The sequence below is a fragment of the Oncorhynchus gorbuscha genome, linkage group LG09 (genome assembly GCF_021184085.1).
Source record: "Oncorhynchus gorbuscha isolate QuinsamMale2020 ecotype Even-year linkage group LG09, OgorEven_v1.0, whole genome shotgun sequence".
NCBI lineage: Eukaryota > Metazoa > Chordata > Actinopteri > Salmoniformes > Salmonidae > Oncorhynchus > Oncorhynchus gorbuscha.
The window spans coordinates 82,164,031-82,184,040 of record NC_060181.1 but is presented as its reverse complement, the minus strand read 5'-3'; the positions used below and the strand labels follow the sequence as shown (position 1 = coordinate 82,184,040).

The 20,010-nt window shown below is 45.1% G+C and overlaps 1 protein-coding gene across 2 annotated transcripts; it reads left to right on the top strand.

Annotated features, from left to right (window-relative positions):
- Positions 1-4,537: 4,537 nt before the first annotated feature.
- sik1 (salt-inducible kinase 1) lies at positions 4,538-16,445 on the top strand. Of its 2 annotated transcripts, XM_046363672.1 has the most exons (11): positions 4,538-4,835; positions 5,487-5,686; positions 5,882-5,998; positions 8,572-8,635; positions 9,022-9,183; positions 11,260-11,384; positions 11,520-11,643; positions 11,922-12,148; positions 13,590-14,310; positions 14,453-14,648; positions 14,749-16,445. In XM_046363672.1, exons 2-11 carry the CDS (start codon positions 5,534-5,536, stop codon positions 15,326-15,328), a joined length of 2,469 nt encoding a protein of 822 aa, XP_046219628.1. In that variant the 5' UTR covers positions 4,538-4,835; positions 5,487-5,533; the 3' UTR covers positions 15,329-16,445. The 2 variants fall into 2 exon arrangements, with proteins under 2 accessions (XP_046219628.1, XP_046219629.1); XM_046363673.1 differs by lacking the exons at positions 4,538-4,835; positions 5,487-5,686; positions 5,882-5,998; positions 8,572-8,635; positions 9,022-9,183 and adding an exon at positions 10,278-10,648.
- Positions 16,446-20,010: the final 3,565 nt, after the last annotated feature.

The window sequence follows — 20,010 nt, the reverse complement described above, 5'->3', positions numbered from 1 at the left end:
ATTATCTTTCTTTCTCAATCTGAATCTCTCTCTCTCTCTCTCTCTCTCTCTCTCTCTCTCTCTCTCTCTCTCTCTCTCTCATTTCCCCCTCTCATGATCTGTGTCACAAGTGTGTTTTTAACTCTATGTTATCATGGGGCACAGAGGGATGGTTATTCCCCAGGCATCTGTTATATGTTCATAGTATAACAACGACATTGCATTTTTCCTCTGAGGTTTGTTCTTTTGCATTTCATTCTTACTGCTCTTACTCATATGTGTCTGTTGCGGTAGTGGCATACTTATTTGTGTATTTGTGTATTCTGTTATTATATTATGTTATTCTGTTATTATATTCTGTTCTGTTATATTCTGTTATATTCTGTTCAATTTGGTTCTATTCTATTCTGTTCTATTCTATTATATTTATTGTAGCTATACCCATGCTATTATTCTTCTACTCTGGCATTAGTGGGTATAGCTGAGTTATGGCAGGAGTTGCAAAGTCCTCTGTGGACCTTTCAGAGCTGACTGGGCTGTCTCTCTGAGTGGAGGAGTTTGACACCTCTGCAGGGGTACCCCCTAATTAATGTCAAGGCCCTGTTCATGATGCTGTGGCATGATGATGTGTGAACAATAATATGCCACTAAGTCACCTACTACTGTACAGCTACATCACCCCTCCCTCCCACCAACCCACCCTCCCTCCCTTTCCTCCTCCCTCCCTTTCTCCCTCCCTGGCCAAGAATCAGCCCAATCAAATGCTGGGTACTTTTCAGCACTAAGTACAGTACACATCCAACAGTATAAATGGGACAGTAACAGACAGACCAATAGCAATGAAAGAGAAAGTGATGAAAGAAATTGACAGGATGTCTGGTTTAGGTGTTGTAATCCCTGGCAATGAAGCCAGAGAGTGTGTTTCCGCCATGGTAGCTTCTATAAAGAAGGATGCCTCTGACAGGCTATGCATGAACCCAGTGCACCTGAAAAAAGTACTGCTAAGGCCACACCACCACAAAACTACAGAACAACCTGGTGCAAAAGTGTTCAGCATTGTTGATGAAAAATGTGGATTCTGGCAAATTCCTCTCGATGAGAAATATTCTAAACTAACCACATTCATGTATCCTGTTGGAAGGTTCAGGTTACTCCACTGGCAGTGAGGTCTTCCAGAGATCGATGGAGTAGCTGTTTGTTGGGCAGCCATGTGAGATGGTGGTGGATGAAATCCTGGTGTGGGGAGGCCCACTAGGTAAATACGATGAGCCCCTCAAGCAGGTCCTCAACAGGATTAAGGCTGTCAACTTGAAGCTGAATCCAGAGAAGGGCAGATTCAGGCTCCATGAGGTTCCTTGCGGTGGTCACCTCCTCATAGTCGACGAGGTGAAACCTGACCCAGAAATAAGACAGAGGCCATCAGGCAGAAGAGAAGCAGGCCCTGCAGCCACAGGTGACGGGCCCCTCCGCCAGCTCCTCCACCAGGACACTGAATGGTGCTGGTAGGAGCAACATGACCCTGCCTTCACCAGACTGAAAGAACTGCTGTCCAGCACAGCAGTGCTCCAGTACTATGATGTGGGCTGCAGTGGGCAAACCAGTGGTCCTATCTGCAGATGCGTCCCAGCATGGTCTCGGAGCAGTATGTTTATAACAAATCAAATCATATTGTATTAGTCACATGCGCAGAATACAACTGGTGTAGACCTTACAGTGAAATGCTTACTTACAAGCCCCTAACCAACAATGCAGTTTAAAAAATACAGATAAGAATAAGAGATAAAAGTAACAAGTCATTTAAGAGCAGCATTGAAATAACAATAGGGAGACTATATACAGGGGGTACAGATACAGAGTTAATGTAGGTCAGTGGTGTTTGCATCAAGAGCACAGACGGAGACTGAGACAGTTATGCTCAGATAGAGAAAGAGATGTTGACCCTTGTTTTCGCCTGTGTTACACTCAGATAGAGAAAGAGATGTTGACCCTTGTTTTCGCCTGTGTTACACTCAGATAGAGAAAGAGATGTTGACCCTTGTTTTCGCCTGTGTTACACTCAGATAGAGAAAGAGATGTTGACCCTTGTTTTCGCCTGTCAGAGGTTTCCTGATTTCATATACGGTGAGCAGTGGTGGTAGAGACAGACCAGCAACATCTGAGCACTATCCTGCGGAAGCCTCTGCACACTGCATCCTCACATCTGCAAGAGATCATGATGAAGCTTCAACGCTACAATGGATGTGGTTTACAAAAGAAGCAAGAAGCTGTTTGTAGCTGAAGAGGTACAGTGTACCTACATCACCCCTCCCTCCTTCCCTCCCTCCCTCCCTCTCTCCCTCCCTGACTGAGTATAAGCCCAATGGAATGTAAAGCGCTATGTACAGTACACATCCAATAGCATCCATTTGACAGTGACAGACAGATTATTGATATTTCGATGCCCCACAACATCAATCAAAGGTACCGGCACAGAGAGAAAAGAAACGACAGATATGTAGATTGTCCAATAGCATAAATGAATAATTGTGTGGACATTAAGAAAAGAGGAATGACATTTGTTGGGAGGCCCAGTAGCATCACTCTGTAATTACTGACACACAGTAAAAGGAGAAATGACAGATATGTTGACGTCAACAGAACTAATATCCCCCAGGTTGGCTTTGGAGTGGAGGTGGAAACTTCCTGGAATGTTCAATACATTGGAGGTGTCAGAGTTATTGTTGCCTCTGGCTCTCTTTTTGACAGAGGGAACTATGAACGTTCCCAATTTGAGCTGTGTGCCAACAGCCACGACTGTAAACTCTGTCAAAAACAGTTATGGAATGAAAGCACTGGGCTGTTGACCTGTTTAGAAGGCAGCCTTGTGTACTGCATGTATGCCTTTCTCTCATCTGGCTGACTGGATTGAAAAAGTATGAGTGTGTGTTTGAATGCAGCACACCAAATGTAGAGTACCTTTCCACTCAGTCCCCCCTCTCACCTTCCCCAATCTCTCTGCTCTGCTCTCTCGCCTCCTTTCTCTCCTCCCCTCCCCCTCTCCCAGCCCCCTCTAAGGCTACTTCTTTCTTATTCTCTCTCCTTCCCTCGCCCTCTACTTATCTCTTAGCTTCTCTCTCCTTCCCTCGCCCTCTACTTATATCTTAGCTTCTCTCTCCTTCCCTCGCCCTCTACTTATCTCTTAGCTTCTCTCTCCTTCCCTCACCCTCTACTTATCTCTTAGCTTCTCTCCTTCCTTCTACTTATCTCTTAGCTTCTCTCTCCTTCCCTCCTCTACTTATCTCTTAGCTTCTCTCTCTTCCATTCCTTATCTCTTAGCTTCTCTCTCCTTCCCTCGCCCTCTACTTATCTCTTAGCTTCTCTCTCCTTCCATTCCCCTTACTTATCTCTTAGCTTCTCTCTCCTTCCTTCTACTTATCTCTTAGCTTCTCTCTCTACTTATCTCTTAGCTTCTCTCTCCTTCCATCCCCCTCTACTTATCTCTTAGCTTCTCTCTCCTTCCATCGCCCTCTACTTATCTCTTAGCTTCTCTCTCCTTACATTCCCCTCTACTTATCTCTTAGCTTCTCTCTCCTTCCCTCGCCCTCTACTTATCTCTTAGCTTCTCTCTCCTTCCATTCCCCTCTACTTATCTCTTAGCTTCTCTCTCCTTCCCTCGCCCTCTACTTATCTCTTAGCTTCTCTCTCCTTCCCTCGCCCTCTACTTATCTCTTAGCTTCTCTCTCCTTCCCTCGCCCTCTACTTATCTCTTAGCTTCTCTCTCCTTCCCTCCCCCTCTACTTATCTCTTAGCTTCTCTCTCCTTCCCTCCCCCTCTACTTATCTCTTAGCTTCTCTCTCCTTCCCTCCCTCTCTCACTCCTCTCGTATGTTCTCCACACTCCTCCTCTATTAAACCATACTCTCTCCCATGTGAGTAATACAGAGGTCCAAGTGGAGGTGCTGGTGCTTTTCAGGGTCAAATGCAGTGAATGACCACAAGGAAAAGCATGCATGCATCCAACAGCAACCCAGCTCCAAATCTGCAATCTTGTCTACATTATAAAACAAGTGCATGTTGACTACACAGTTTTACAAGCTATGTGGTATAGTATAGAATGATGTGTGCACTTAATGCAAAAAGTTTGAAAACATGCCATGTATAACCAGTTTAAAAGGTTCATAATTACTAAGAACCATTTCCAATTTCACTTTTTCTCCCAAAGTAAGGAGACGAAAGTCAACTGAAAGTCGAGGGAGCGCACACACGCAAATGCTTTCCAGCAGCGATGAGCGAGCCCAAGCTCGAGCTCCGCTATTCAACAACAGCTTGGGAGGAAACATCACGTGGTGACACATCTCCGGGACTGACGTCATCGTCCCCATCTCCAAGCAACCTCTCCATCAGCACTCGCGTCACCGCGCGCCGAGCCGGACGGTTGCCTGGCAACCTCTGCCTTGCGCTTGCGCCCAGGCTTGTGCTTTGCTCGAAGTTCTGACGCGAGTGTGACGTTAATGAGGTGGGTATCAATTTGTTAGCCTATAGCAGCGAGAGAGGAGGAGTTTCCCATGAACACTGTGGCTGTCTGCATTCCACAGGAGCGCACAGGCAGACCGAACAGTGCGGTAGCCGGGGTTGTGACCGGCCAAATCAACCTGTAAATAGTTCTAACTGATACGGCTGGCACACTTTAGTGTACACTTCAGTGTACATTTATGTAGATATTTCTTTAAAAGAAGGAAAATAAAAAAGTGAAATGCTGTTTTTCATTATACTTTTCTCATATTTACTGCAACTAATATCCTTATAGAATGACTTGTATAGCTGTCTGTAACAACCGATTAAACTGTGAGAGGAGCTGGTGCACCTACATCCAATAAGGTAAGACACGGCAATGCTCTTATGATTCTTTGGAAAAATCTGGCTTGTATTTCAAAGTGGATCTATAATGGACATATTTAATAATATTTTATTTATTTATTGAGACCGTTTTTATTTGTTTTACTCGGGCATCCTGTGTGCGCCGAGCTGCCATTGCCATTTTCTTAACACTTAACAATTCTGTGTTGTGTGTTATGTTATAAATGTCTACATGTCTATTAAGCATAGACTTTTCATATTTGGGCATGTTTAGTATGACGCCAGCGCTTCAAAAGCCGTATTTAAAAATAATTAATATATGGTTAGAGTAGTAATTCAATTTAGTGCAAACTTGAAGATTTGACAGACATGAAATGATGTGCTCTATCTTGAATTATTTTGTGCATGATGATGCAATGACAATGTTAATTCAGAATCTTTGCGTTTTTTAATAGTAATTGTGGTAGAACTACGCCTAGTTAAATGTGTAGCCTAATGATTGTAATTATAACGTTATTATCAATAATGATAATAATACATTGATAACGTAATCCATTAGGCCAAACAAATGATAACACATTAATAATAGGCCTACAATAAAAAATACAACAATGCCATTAATCATAGGCGTATGCGCATTTGATATTTTAAATGTGTACTTTTGTAACGCAGGTACTACACACAATTTTCATCCTATCATTGGGAATATAATAATCATCATGGTGATCATGACGGAGAGCAGCCAGGGGCCCCAGCCCAACCATACCCAGGGAAGGCCTCTCCAGGTCGGCTTCTATGAGATCATCAGCACTCTGGGGAAAGGAAACTTTGCCGTGGTCAAACTGGCAAGGCACAAAGTCACCAAAACACAGGTCAGCATCCCAAATCTTTCCTTACCAATGGTTCCATGTCATATTTGATTCATTTCTAAATCACACGGACACATCTGAAAAGAACAAAAACATTTGGTAGAATCATATCAGCCTCTCACAGTGCATTTGTTCTGGATATAGTAGACCTTATCGTGTGTTTACAGTTTGCTGTGTTGGTTGGTTGTCCACTGCCAGGTGGCCATAAAGATCATTGACAAGACAAGACTAAACCCATCCAACCTAGAGAAGATCTACAGGGAGGTCCAGATAATGAAGCTGCTGAACCACCCCCATATCATCAAACTCTACCAGGTGTGTGTTGTCTCTATGATAATCCACTGTTCCACTGGGGGGGGGGGGGGTCTGTTATTTTAGGTGTGTTGACTGACACGCTATCCATCATGGATATTGCTGAGTGACTGGGCTGTGTGTTTGGCTACGTGTCCACAGAGAGACACAGGAGCTGAGTGACTGGGCTGTGTGTTTGGCTACGTGTCCACAGAGAGACACAGGAGCTGAGTGACTGGGCTGTGTGTTTGGCTACGTGTCCACAGAGAGACACAGGAGCTGAGTGACTGGGCTGTGTGTTTGGCTACGTGTCCACAGAGAGACACAGGAGCTGAGTGACTGGGCTGTGTGTTTGGCTACGTGTCCACAGAGAGACACAGGAGCTGAGTGACTGGGCTGTGTGTTTGGCTACGTGTCCACAGAGAGACACAGGAGCTGAGTGACTGGGCTGTGTGTTTGGCTACGTGTCCACAGAGAGACACAGGAGCTGAGTGACTGGGCTGTGTGTTTGGCTACGTGTCCACAGAGAGACACAGGAGCTGAGTGACTGGGCTGTGTGTTTGGCTACGTGTCCACAGAGAGACACAGGAGCTGAGTGAGTGCCGGGGACCAATAACACAGTAACAGGAGAGGTAGAGGGCCTATTATTTGTATATATATTTTATTTGTCCTTTATTTAACTTAAAGGACAAGGAGTAGGGATGGACGTGTGGTGGCTTGGAAGAGATGAAATGTATAGCTGAAATGGAAAGGAAGGTTTCACTGTTTGTGTTATGGTACATCTGGGTTTATACACACACACACACATCTTTTTTTCAATCAGCAGTTTTCTGCCCTTTGTTCAGTTCTGTGCTGTTTTGCTGGTTTTGAGTATTACTGGATGTCCGGATTTAAGAGGGTGACTGCTGAGGGATTTAAGAGGGTGACTGCTGAGGGATTTAAGAGGGTGACTGCTGAGGGATTTAAGAGGGTGACTGCTGAGATTGCGAAATTGTGTTCCCTTCCACACCCAAAATCCTGGGGAAAGATCTTATTAGAAGGTCCCCCCCCTCTCCCCCCCCACACACACACACACACACACACACACACACACACACACACACGCACACGCACGCACGCACGCACACACATACACGCACACACACACACACACACACACACACACACACACACACACACACACACACACACACACACACACACACACGCACACGCACACGCACACGCACACGCACACGCACACGCACACGCAACGCTTTGAGTTGGACAGGAAAGCCTGATGTGTCATATGTCTTCCAGAGGACGAGCCACCACTGTGAGCAAATTAGTACTGAGGGATAGTCCTCCTAAAGCTAATCAGCATTTCCAATCAGGGCTCACAGTAATGGTCAGATCTGACAGTGCTGCTGTGCTCTCGACAGCCAGGGAAACTTCTCACTTAAGAGGAGTCACTGGATGACTAATGGCTCTGAGCTGGGCAACCTTGTGATCCGGAGGTCACATCCTCTCCCTCTCATCCTTCTGTTACACTAACAAACAGTGGGGGATTGGAAATGAGGCAGACAATTACATTGAAAAAAGCCACAACTATTTGCAATATTAAAGCTGATCCACCACCACCAAAAAAAACCTCCAAAATAACACCAAAGTGTTGAACCTCGACCTTTAGATATGCTGACCTTTAGATACTGAATGCTCTTTTGTGAACAAAATGACACTTTTTCCCCCTGTACTTCTGGAGATGACCACAGCCTGTTGTCTATTTCTCTTTCTTTCTCTTTCTTTCTCTTTCTTTCTTTTTCTCTCTCATTCACACACTCCCCCCCACCACTCTTCAAGGGGCCAGTATGAGGGGCCCTTAACGTGCCAGACCACTTCCCTGGAAGCCTGTATGACATCAGCAGCACCTCTAGGGTGAGAGGGACAAAGAGAGGTGCTCATCTCTCTCAGACGAAGACTAGAGACTATGTGGAGCGTCTGTGTATCCCTAACCATTACGGCTGCCCAGGACCTCTCTGTCTCTCACGCAGTTAGAAAAATGAAAGAGAAACTGATTTGGAAATTAAACGAGGCTATGAAATGACTGCCATTGTTGTTGATTCGTGACTTAGCTAGCGTTAGGTTTTGGTTTATTGAGTCCTGGCAGTGATGTTAATCAGGCTTTCATTCCTAAGAAGTGGTAGTGACACAACATTCCCAACAACAACAACTGGTGAAAGACAACACAGTTTAGTGGGAACATGGGTTTGAACTGTTGTGTGTGTTTTTGCCTGTGTGGACTCATGTTCGTATCGTGTTCGTGTCCTATAAATAAAGAGCATACAGGAAGTGCCTGTCATCTCTGTTATGCAACAGTTCATATCATGGAAAGTCAGCATGCCCAGTGTGTGTGTGTGACAGGAGTTATGGAACAGGAAGGGGGTAGTGTGGTCAGAGGAAAATGAAGGTTGCCAGAAAATGTCCCCAGTGCTCAGTCCTGGCTCTGCTAAAACACTCACAGAGTAAAAAGTTCTCTCTCCTCACGTCATCACGGTATGTTTGTGTGTGTATAATTTTAGCTAACTTCTCTTCTATGTCTCTCTTTGTGTTTCTCTTAGGTAATGGAGACTAAAGATATGCTGTACATTGTGACAGAATACGCCAAAAATGGAGAGATGTTCGGTGAGGATCAAATAAACTATCCCTTTGTTGTAACCTGTGTTGGGCACAGTGGAGGCTGCTGAGGGGAGGACGGCTCATAATAATGGCTGGACTGGAGTGAATGGAATGGTATCAAACACATCGAAGACGTAGTTTCCATACGTTTGATACCAGCCATTGACTCCATTCCAGACGTTATTATGAGCCGTCCTCCCCTCAGCAGCCTCCCTTGGTTGTGCAGTATCTTTTTAGGTAATAAAAGGGGTAAAATAGATATGAAGTTCCTCCCTCACCCAGGATGAATAAATGGTTTAGGCATCTGAGTCTAAAACGCCCTCTCTCTCGCTCTCTCTCTCTCGCTCTCTCTCTCTTGCTCTCGCTCTCTCTCTCTCCCTCTTGTCCTCCAGACTACTTGACCTCAAACGGGCGCATGAGCGAGGAAGAGGCACAGAAGAAGTTCGGGCAGATTCTGACGGCAGTGGATTACTGCCACAGACACCACATTGTTCACAGAGACCTCAAAACTGAGAATCTACTGCTGGATGCCAACATGAACATCAAACTGGCCGGTGAGTCTGTCTGGGAGATAACATGAACATCAAACTGGCCGTGAGTCTGTCTGGGAGATAACATGAACATCAAACTGGCCGTGAGTCTGTCTGGGAGATAACATGAACATCAAACTGGCCGTGAGTCTGTCTGGGAGATAACATGAACATCAAACTGGCCGTGAGTCTGTCTGGGAGATAACATGAACATCAAAAAGTCTGTCTGGGAGATAACATGAACATCAAACTGGCCGTGAGTCTGTCTGGGAGATAACATGAACATCAAACTGGCCGTGAGTCTGTCTGGGAGATAACATGAACATCAAACTGGCCGTGAGTCTGTCTGGGAGATAACATGAACATCAAACTGGCCGTGAGTCTGTCTGGGAGATAACATGAACATCAAACTGGCCGTTAGTCTGTCTGGGAGATAACATGAACATCAAACTGGATAGTCTGTCTGGGAGATAACATGAACATCAAACTGGCCGTGAGTCTGTCTGGGAGATAACATGAACATCAAACTGGCCGTTAGTCTGTCTGGGAGATAACATGAACATCAAACTGGCCGTTAGTCTGTCTGGGAGATAACATGAACATCAAACTGGCCGGTGAGTCTGTCTGGGAGATAACATGAACATCAAACTGGCCGTGAGTCTGTCTGGGAGATAACATGAACATCAAACTGGCCGTGAGTCTGTCTGGGAGATAACATGAACATCAAACTGGCCGTGAGTCTGTCTGGGAGATAACATGAACATCAAACTGGCCGTGAGTCTGTCTGGGAGATAACATGAACATCAAACTGGCCGTGAGTCTGTCTGGGAGATAACATGAACATCAAACTGGCCGTGAGTCTGTCTGGGAGATAACATGAACATCAAACTGGCCGTGAGTCTGTCTGGGAGATAACATGAACATCAAACTGGCCGTGAGTCTGTCTGGGAGATAACATGAACATCAAACTGGCCGTGAGTCTGTCTGGGAGATGAACATCAAACTGGCCGTGAGTCTGTCTGGGAGATAACATGAACATCAAACTGGCCGTGAGTCTGTCTGGGAGATAACATGAACATCAAACTGGCCGTGAGTCTGTCTGGGAGAAACATGAACATCAAACTGGCCGTGAGTCTGTCTGGGAGATAACATGAACATCAAACTGGCCGTTAGTCTGTCTGGGAGATAACATGAACATCAAACTGGCCGTTAGTCTGTCTGGGAGATAACATGAACATCAAACTGGCCGTGAGTCTGTCTGGGAGATAACATGAACATCAAACTGGCCGTTAGTCTGTCTGGGAGATAACATGAACATCAAACTGGCCGTTAGTCTGTCTGGGAGATAACATGAACATCAAACTGGCCGTTAGTCTGTCTGGGAGATAACATGAACATCAAACTGGCCGTGAGTCTGTCTGGGAGATAACATGAACATCAAACTGGCCGTTAGTCTGTCTGGGAGATAACATGAACATCAAACTGGCCGTTAGTCTGTCTGGGAGATAACATGAACATCAAAATGGCCGTGAGTCTGTCTGGGAGATAACATGAACATCAAACTGGCTGTGAGTCTGTCTGGGAGATAATAGATAGCAGACTCCCCTCTATCCTTTATGGTTCTCTACGTGATTCCCAGATTTCTTAATCTCTCTACTGAAGAGAAGACCTGCATCACTGTAATTAAAAGATTGTTACTGGGTCTGAGTGCTAATGAATTGCCAACTGCCAAGAACTAGAAGGTTCTTTAGGGTTAAATAGCAGGGTCATAGCACGCCTGATCTGATGCCACAGAGAGCCAGGGTGACAATCTGTATTCAGTAAACACACACGCACACAAACAAACACACACACACTGCCAGAAAGCAAGACAGTGCCCAGCGGGTCAACCTCAGTGCCTCATTGTGGCAGGACAATCAGAGCTCTGTGTCAGAGCCCAGGGTGACATTAGCTCAGATGCTATCTGGCCTTTCATCTGTCATTATGTGATTAACATTACGCAATATCAACAAGAAAAAACTCTGTAGCCAGCAGGGAATACAGGACTCAAACAACCACGAGTTTCACAAACTAACCAATCTCTTTCTCCTTCCCGTTCAGACTTTGGATTCGGTAACTTCTACAATGCAGGCGAGCCCCTGTCTACGTGGTGCGGCAGCCCCCCTTACGCAGCACCCGAGGTGTTCGAGGGGAAGGAGTACGAAGGGCCACAGTTGGATATCTGGGTAAGGGCTGACAGGGAAACTGTACACAATGTGTTTTGAACCGTAGTTCTACCATCTTCATGTCAAACCAATGAATAGTGAAGTAAAGGGAGAGGCCATTTGTTGACGTTCTCCTCCGGTGTATCTCCTCTAAAGAGTCTGGGTGTGGTTCTGTACGTTCTCGTGTGCGGTTCCCTTCCGTTCGACGGGCCCAGCCTCCCTGCCCTCAGACAGAGAGTCACAGAGGGGCGCTTCAGAATCCCCTTCTTCATGTCTCAAGGTACCCATCACACCATGGCAACCACACAGTGACACATTTCATAGTGTGATTGGACTGATACATTGATTGATAAAATGACTGGTTTATATTATATAAAAGCATATGCTGTAGCATCAGACTGACCTTGCTTTCCCTTCTATCACCCTCCCTACCTCCCTTCTCCCTCCCTTCCTCCCTTCTCCCTCCCTATCTCTTCTGCCCTCCCTATCTCTCCCTCCCTTCTCCCTCCATTCTCCCTCCCTCCTTTCTCCCTCTTCCTCCCTCTTTATTCCCCACAGACTGTGAGAACCTGATCCGTAGGATGCTGGTGGTAGACCCAGCTAAGAGGATCAGTGTTGCCCAGATCAAGCAGCACCGCTGGATGCTGGCTGACCCCACAGCTCTTCACCAGACCCTCAGCATGACCCTTCCCCTCACAGACTACAACTCTAACCTGGGGGACTATAGCGAGCCTGTCCTGGGCATCATGCAAACCCTGGGCATTGACCGCCAGAGGACCATTGAGGTGAGGGGCTCATTGGTTGATGTGTTAATTGGTTGATTGGTTAATTGGTTTATTGGTGTTATTGTCCTAGAAGGAGGATTAGAGGAGGGTAGGAGTGAGTGGAGCTGGGCCGTTATATAGGTTATAGGTTATGTGTTATAGGTTATGTGTTATAGGTTATGTGTTCTAGGTTATGGGTTCTAGGTTATGGGTTATATGTTACAGGTTATAGGTTATGTGTTATAGGTTACAGGTTGTAGATTACAAGTTATAGGTTATGTGTTATAGGTTATGTGTTATAGGTTATGTGTTATAGGTTATGGGTTATAGGTTATGTGTTATAGGTTATGTGTTATAGGTTATGTGTTATAGGTTATGTGTTATAGGTTATGTGTTATAGGTTATGTGTTATATGTTACAGGTTATAGGTTATGTGTTATAGGTTATGGGTTATATGTTACAGGTTATAGGTTATGTGTTATAGGTTACAGGTTGTAGATTACAGGTTATAGGTTATGGGTTATAGGTTACAGGTTATGTGTTATAGGTTACAGGTTATAGGTTATGGGTTATAGGTTACAGGTTGTAGGTTACAGGTTATAGGTTATGGGTTATGGGTTATAGGTTATAGGTTATGTGTTATAGGTTATGTGTTATAGGTTACAGGTTATAGGTTATGGGTTATGGGTTATAGGTTATAGATTACGGGTTATGGGTTATAGGTTATAGGTTATGGGTTATGGGTTATGGTTATGGGTTATAGGTTATAGGTTATAGGTTATGGTTATGGGTTATAGGTTATAGGTTATAGGTTATAGGTTATAGGTTATAGGTTATAGGTTATAGGTTATAGGTTATAGGTTATAGGTTATAGGATATGGGTTACAAGTTACAGGTTATAGGTTATGGGTTATGTAAGTCGCTTTGGATAAAAGCGTCTGCTAAATGGCATATATTATTATTATTATTATTATACAGATCACATAGTACCACAGGAATACACTATTTGGAGTACACTGTAAAGACTGAGGTAGTGGGGTCGGGTACTGGGTTGAAAGTGGTGGGGCTTTGAGACAGTTAGTCATGTCTGGCAGTAGAGGAGGGTATGTTATGCTGCCTCCCAGGCAGGCACCACAGTCAAACACACCCTGGATCCCTGTACACCTGGGGGACTTAATACTCATTTTGTAGGGAGAATTAGGGGGATAACTGGCATCTGCTTTTAAAGCCTGACACAGTTAGCGGTGAGTAGATGAGCTCCAACAGCAGTCTCTCATGAGATCAGTCTGGGTGAACGCAGTCTGATGGGGTACAGACCTATCTGAGAGAGAAATATATGTAGAGAGAGTGAGAGAGACAAACAGGGGGAGGAACAGTGAAAAGCTGGCTAATACAGCCCCTTATATTATGACACCCTTTGGACCAAAATGGCTGACTAACATGTCCTTCTGTTCTGCCCCAGTCTCTGCAGAGCAGCAGCTACAACCACTTCTCAGCCATCTACTACTTACTGTTGGAGAGGATCAGGGAGCACCGAGCCCAGCAGCTCAGCCGTCAGTGTGGGCCCTGGAACCAGAGATCCAGGAGCACGTCTGACTCCGGTACCCCAGAGGCCATCATGGAGGACAGCTTCAGACCTTCAGCCTACCCCATTCAATGCAAGAGCACCCCTCCCATGCACGCGGAGATGGAATATGACCAAGGTGCATTGTTCCAACGTGTGGTGTTCCCGGTGGAAGCCAGTCTGAACCGACTGCTGTGTAACCGCTCCATCTCCCCCAACAGCCTGGTGGAGACCAGCATCAGTGAGGAGGTGCGGCCCCGCGACCTGGAGGAGGAGGTCACACACACCTGCTCGGCCCTCGTCCTGCCCACCACCACCTCCCGGCGACACACCCTGGCCGAGGTCTCTGCTCGTTTCCACCAGTGCAACCCCCCCTGCATCGTTGTCAGCCCCTCCGATGGTGCGTCGTCTGACAGCTGTCTGAGGTCCTCGTCCACCCCCAACCCCGCTCTGCACCCCGCTGTAGGTGGCCTGTCAGCCGTGCTGGCCATTGGGACTGACCCCGGGGCACTGGTCCCCGCCGATAGCCCACCGGCCCTCTCCTGTCACCTCGTCCCCCAGGCTCAGGCTGCCAGCTTCCAAGAGGGCCGCAGAGCCTCCGACACCTCCCTCACACAAGGTATGGGTGATGACAGTTTATAGCCATTAGGTATGCATCAGTCCCATCATCCTCATCATCATCATTACTACAGAGAAATGTATCAGTCACATCATCATCTAACCAATCGTCTGCCTGTCTCTCTCTCTGTGCACCTCCCCAGGTCTGAAAGCCTTCCGCCAACAGCTGAGAAAGAACACGCGCACTAAAGGCCTTCTGGGTCTGAATAAGATCAAAGGTCTGGCGAGGCAGGTCTGCCCTCCGACCTCCGACCGCAGTAGCCGTGGCACCTGGGGATCAATAGGCCCCACCATCAGTGAGCACCGCAGCATGCTGGAGGAAGTTCTGCACCAGCAAAGGTAAGAGGGAGACACACACGCACCTGCACATAAATACAATCACAGACACATAGTCACCGTAAGTGTCATTCTAACCCCACCTCTCTGTCTCTGTTTACAGGATGCTCCAGATCCAGCACAAGCCCCAACCTCCGCCTCCTTGGCCAGCACCAACCCAGAATCGCCCGTTCTTCCTGTCCAAGCAGCAGCCCCCCTCCCCCACCTCAGTCTTCGCCACCCCCTCCACCCTGTTCGACACCCCCGCCCCCTCCCTCCTCCAGGGTGAACCCCAACACCCCCTGCCCTCCCACCAGAGCCCCCTGGCTCTCCAGCATGCCTTCTGGCAGCAACCTCTGGAGTTATCTTCACCCTCCTATGGCTCCTCTTCCTCCTGCTCCTCCTCTTCCTCCTGCTCCTCCTCTTCCTCTCTCTCCCCCGTGGGTACTGCTGCTTACCTCCTCGAGGCTCGACTGCACATAAGCCAGCAGTCCAGCCTCTACCTCGAGACCAACCTCCACCCCCAGACCAACCCCCAGGACCAAGCCCAGGACCAGACCCAGGCTTTCACCAAGGGCCCCTTCCCCCTCATGCCTATGCAGGGGATGTGGAGTCTGGATTCAGCCTCCGGGAGAGAGTCTGAGATGCAGGAGCTGGGCTGCGGTGGACAGCAGCAGCTGAGAAGCTGTGTGATGGTGAAGTAATGGAGGGAAAGAAAGGAGAAGCAGAAAACAACAACTTCTTATTGGAACAGAGTGATTGTTCTGCATGACAACCAGTGGACAAAATGTCCTGGTGATGTCATCACTGATGGACAGGAAGGGTAAGCGCTTTTTGACAGTGGGAACAGAACTTTGAGACGTGGAGTTTCTCACAGACCATCAGATGATGAGCAGATGACGACAGATCAGATCCTCTAAAAGTGTGAAAAGAGAACAATTGGGTAGAAAAACTGAGCAAAGAGGAGATTGCATCATAAACTGATGCAAGTCACAAATCTACACTCTTGAACAACATGCAAACACACATCTAGTTGTGTGTGTCTGTGTGTGATCACATAAGCTGAGAATTAAGCAATAACCGAACTCTGGAGTGATGGCTCTGAGGTCTCATCCGAACCCCCAGAGAAGCAATAAAGGTCTGGGACCCCCTCAACACAACAGGGGACCTCCGTTCCTCTCCTTTGTCCCTGATGGGGACCCCAACTTACCCCTGTCCCGCTGTGGAGGGGTGAGTGAAGGACTAGTCTTGAAACCCCAACGAGGACTGGTATCAATGTACCATACTAGATCATTTTAGACCTATTTCAACAGTTTCATTTGTATTTTTTTCATCAAGTTTGAAAACAGGAGGATCCAGTCTTCCTGATTTGGTTTTGTGTTACTTTTCCAGTTTTGCTCACTGTATATAGACCTTAATTACTTATTACTTATTGTTTTCACTTCATTAGAAAAGACCAAAGTTATTTCTTTATTTTTACTTTGTTTGTCTTTTGGAGAAGATATTACTTATTGGTCACATACACATGTTTAGCAGGTGTTATTGTGGGTGTAGCGAAATGTTTGTGTTCCTAGCTCCAACAGTGCAGTAATATCTACCCATACACAACAATACACACCAATCTAAAAGTAAAAGAATGGAGTTTAGAAATATAGTAATATTTAGACGAACAATGTCGGAGTCAGGAGTATAAATAATTATATATATATATATATACACACATATATATACACACATATATATACACATATATATATATATATATATATAGTACCAGTCAAAAGTTTGTACACACCTACTCATTCCAAGGTTTTTCATTCTTTTTACTATTTTCTACATTGTAGAATAATAGTGAAGAAATCAAAACTATGAAATAACACATATGGAATCATGTAGTAACCAAAAAAGTGATAAACGAATCAAAATATATTTTATAATTGAGATTCTTCAACGTAGTCCCCCTTTACCTTGATGACATCTTTGCACACTCTTGGCATTCTCTCAACCCTTGAATGAGTAGGTGTGTCCGAACTGTTGACTGGTACTGTATGTATGAGCGCATATGTGTGATGGGATGTATAGACATTGTGGACAGTATGTAGATAGAATATGTAGTATATCTGAAGAATACGTGGATAGAATAGTATATGTACAGCAATAGTTGAATAGGATGGACTTGACTAGAATACAGTATCTACATATGAAGTGGGTAAAATGGGATATATAAATATTCTTAAAGTGACCAGTGTTCCATGTCTGTGTACATAGGGTAGCATCTTCTAAGGTGCAGGGTTGAGAAACCGGGTGGTAGCTGGCTAGTGACAGTGACTAAGTTCAGGACAGGGTACTGGTGGAGGCCGGCTTGTGATGGCTATTTAATGGTCTGATGGCCTTGATGGCCTTTCAGTCTCTCGGTCCCCACTTTGATGCACCTGTACTGGCCTCGCCTAGTTTGTAGCCATCCTACAAACATGCAGTATCATAACTATTCTAAACTTCCAAACTCTCTTTGAAGACAATGTTATTGTGATTTCACAAACTGTGATTTGTTTGTGCGAGATTCTAGCTGAGCTTATACTGCTTTCACCAGAGAAGAAAAATTACTTGCTGTGTGACTAAAGCACAATAGGTACTGCTGTTAGCAAGCAGTGTGTGTGTGTGTGTGTGTGTGTGTGTGTGTGTGTGTGTGTGTGTGTGTGTGTGTGTGTGTGTGTGTGTGTGTGTGTGTGTGTGTGTGTGTGTGTGTGTGTGTGTGTGTGTGTGTGTGTGTGTGTGTGTGTGTGTGTGTGTGTGTGTGTGTGTGTGTGTGTGTGTACCTTACAAAAAAGGTTGATTTTCAATTAATCATTTCTACTCATGTATGGTTACTTTCTACTCATATTCCCTCTGTATTTATGTCATTTTATATGTCTCAATTTGTAAATATTGTCAAAACGTAATACCCTGAAGACCTATGAGCATGATGTCATTCCCTATCAGGGGAAAACATTTACATTTGAGTCATTTAGTAGATACCCTTATCCAGAACCACTTACAGTAGTAAGTGCAACCATTTCCATAACAAAGCTTTACCCACTATACTTTTCACCTCATATGGGCTACGTGTATGCTACATGATGTGGTGCTTTCACACAGCCAGAACAAAGACTTTGGGACTCTAGTGCAATATTTCACATTTAAATGCAGAAGAAATGAGAGATAGAGAGATGACATAAGATACTACAGTAACTGCCTGCTGGTGTTCATTCGATTGTTGTTTTTTCTTTTTGTATGAATGTACAAGGTTTTCCGACCTTCATAGGGAGCTAGCTGAGTAGAGCAGGTGGTAGAAAGCTTCTGTTTTTTGTTGAACATAGAAATGCATATGTTTAGAAGAAAGGACCCAAACCATTTCACAGTGCTTTCCCTATCGACAACATGGTTGCCTGCTACTGCATGATGGCAGAACTCGAGATTAGCCAAAGAGAGAGCAGTGGAGTAAGAGAAAGAAACGCGTTGACTCAAAATGTTAAGCTAGTGCTTTCATGGCATACTCTGTGTGGCCCCTGCTATGAGAAAGCTGCTTCTGCCACTAGATGCTAATGCAGGACCATGGCTGTATTTGTTGATGTATTTTCTAAGAAATAGAAAAGTTGTTTCAATGAATTGTCTGTAGGTGGTAAAGGTACAGTATCTAGATAGAGTTATGCACAGCATGTTTGGGTTTATGTGTTAGGCCTATTTATGTGTGAAGTGGTCTCATTTTGAACAACATGTTGAAGGGGGAAAGTGTTTGAAGCCTGAAGCTAAAATGTTGTTTGATAGATTTCTCTCTGAAAGAAGCATTGTTAATATTTCTAAATGACATTTCATTTTGGCTGATTGCACTCACCACCAACACTTGTGCCTTCTTCAGAACAAACCCCATACCTTCAGAGAATCCCTGCTTTTCTCCAATCAGCACACAGTGAAAACAGGTGGACCCGCCATGGGCCAGACACTCATAAGACCCCGTTTTCATACTTTGATTTAACTTGCTGTATTAAAGAAAAAAATAAGCATTGCACTTTACAGTGAATATTTCTCATTTCTGAAATAGGTTTTCTTGTTCCTGTTAGTTGAGAAAACTGGTCACAAACGTAGTTTGACGGAACTATTGAAACACTAGTAACCTTTTTGACACAGATCTGTAAGATGTCCTTTTTGGTCAACTGTTGGATGTGAAGAAATATGTTTTATGATTTTCCTGATTTGCTACTTGACTGTGTGTGTGTGTTTGTATGAATGTTATATAGAAAGATTGTTTATTTATGTGGCTATTTATTTGAATAAAATTCACTTCCTAAACATAAATTCCAGTTGTTCATCGTAATTTTGTGTAAATGTCATTAGTCATATAATAATACATGCTAATATTTATGAATTAAAAGTAGGCTGATCAACAGCCACTATAGTTGATGTCAAATCAAAATGGATGACATGGAGAGCTGAAGCAGAAAATGTTCCCAAGAAAACTACTTCGAACGCCACATTCTGAAAGCCGACAAGAAACACATCGTCCTCTTCACCTGCTGATGATGCACATTGATGATGTTCTAGCCCTCTCTGGTGATGTACCTAGTCATCTGTGATGATGTTTTAGCCCTCTGTGACATTCTAGCCTGCTGCGATGTTGTTCTAGCCTGATGTGATGAAGTTCTAGCCCTCTGTGATGATGTTCTATTCCTATGTGATGATGTTCTAGCCATCTGTGGTGATGTTCCAGCCCTCTGAGATGATGCTCGAGCCCTGTGTGATGATGTTCTATCCCTCTGTGATGATCTAGCCCTCTGTAATGTTCAAGCCTTCTGAGATGATGTTCTAGCCCTCTGAGATGAAGTTCTAGCCCTCTGTGATGAAGTTTTAGCCCTCTGTGATGGTGTTCTAGCCCTCTGTGATGATGTTCTAGCCCTCTGTGATGATGTTCTAGCCCTCTGTGATGGTGTTTTAGCCCTCTGTGATGATGTTCTAGCCCTCTGAGATGGTGTTTTAGCCCTCTGTGATGATGTTCTAGCCCTCTGTGATGATGTTCTAGCCCTCTGAGATGGTGTTCTAGCCCTCTGAGATGGTGTTCTAGCCCTCTGTGATGAAGTTCTAGCCCTCTGTGATGAAGTTCTAGCCCTCTGTGATGGTGTTCTAGCCCTCTGTGATGATGTTCTAGCCCTCTGTGATGATGTTCTAGCCCTCTGAGATGATGTTCTAGCCCTCTGTGATGGTGTTCTAGCCCTCTGTGATGATGTTCTAGCCCTCTGAGATGATGTTCTATCCCTCTGAGATGATGTTCTATCCCTCTGTGATGTTCTAGCCCTCTGTAATGTTCTAGCCTTCTGAGATGATGTTCTAGCCCTCTGAGATGATGTTCTAGCCT

Bases quoted from the DNA above. Each gene is read 5' to 3' on its own strand.
- sik1 (XM_046363672.1), top strand. From the start codon at position 5,534: ATGGTGATCATGACGGAGAGCAGCCAGGGGCCCCAGCCCAACCATACC. The intron at 8,636-9,021 runs GTGAGGATCAAA...CTTGTCCTCCAG, and splicing joins CAAAAATGGAGAGATGTTCG to ACTACTTGACCTCAAACGGG. The intron at 11,644-11,921 runs GTACCCATCACA...TATTCCCCACAG, and splicing joins CCCCTTCTTCATGTCTCAAG to ACTGTGAGAACCTGATCCGT.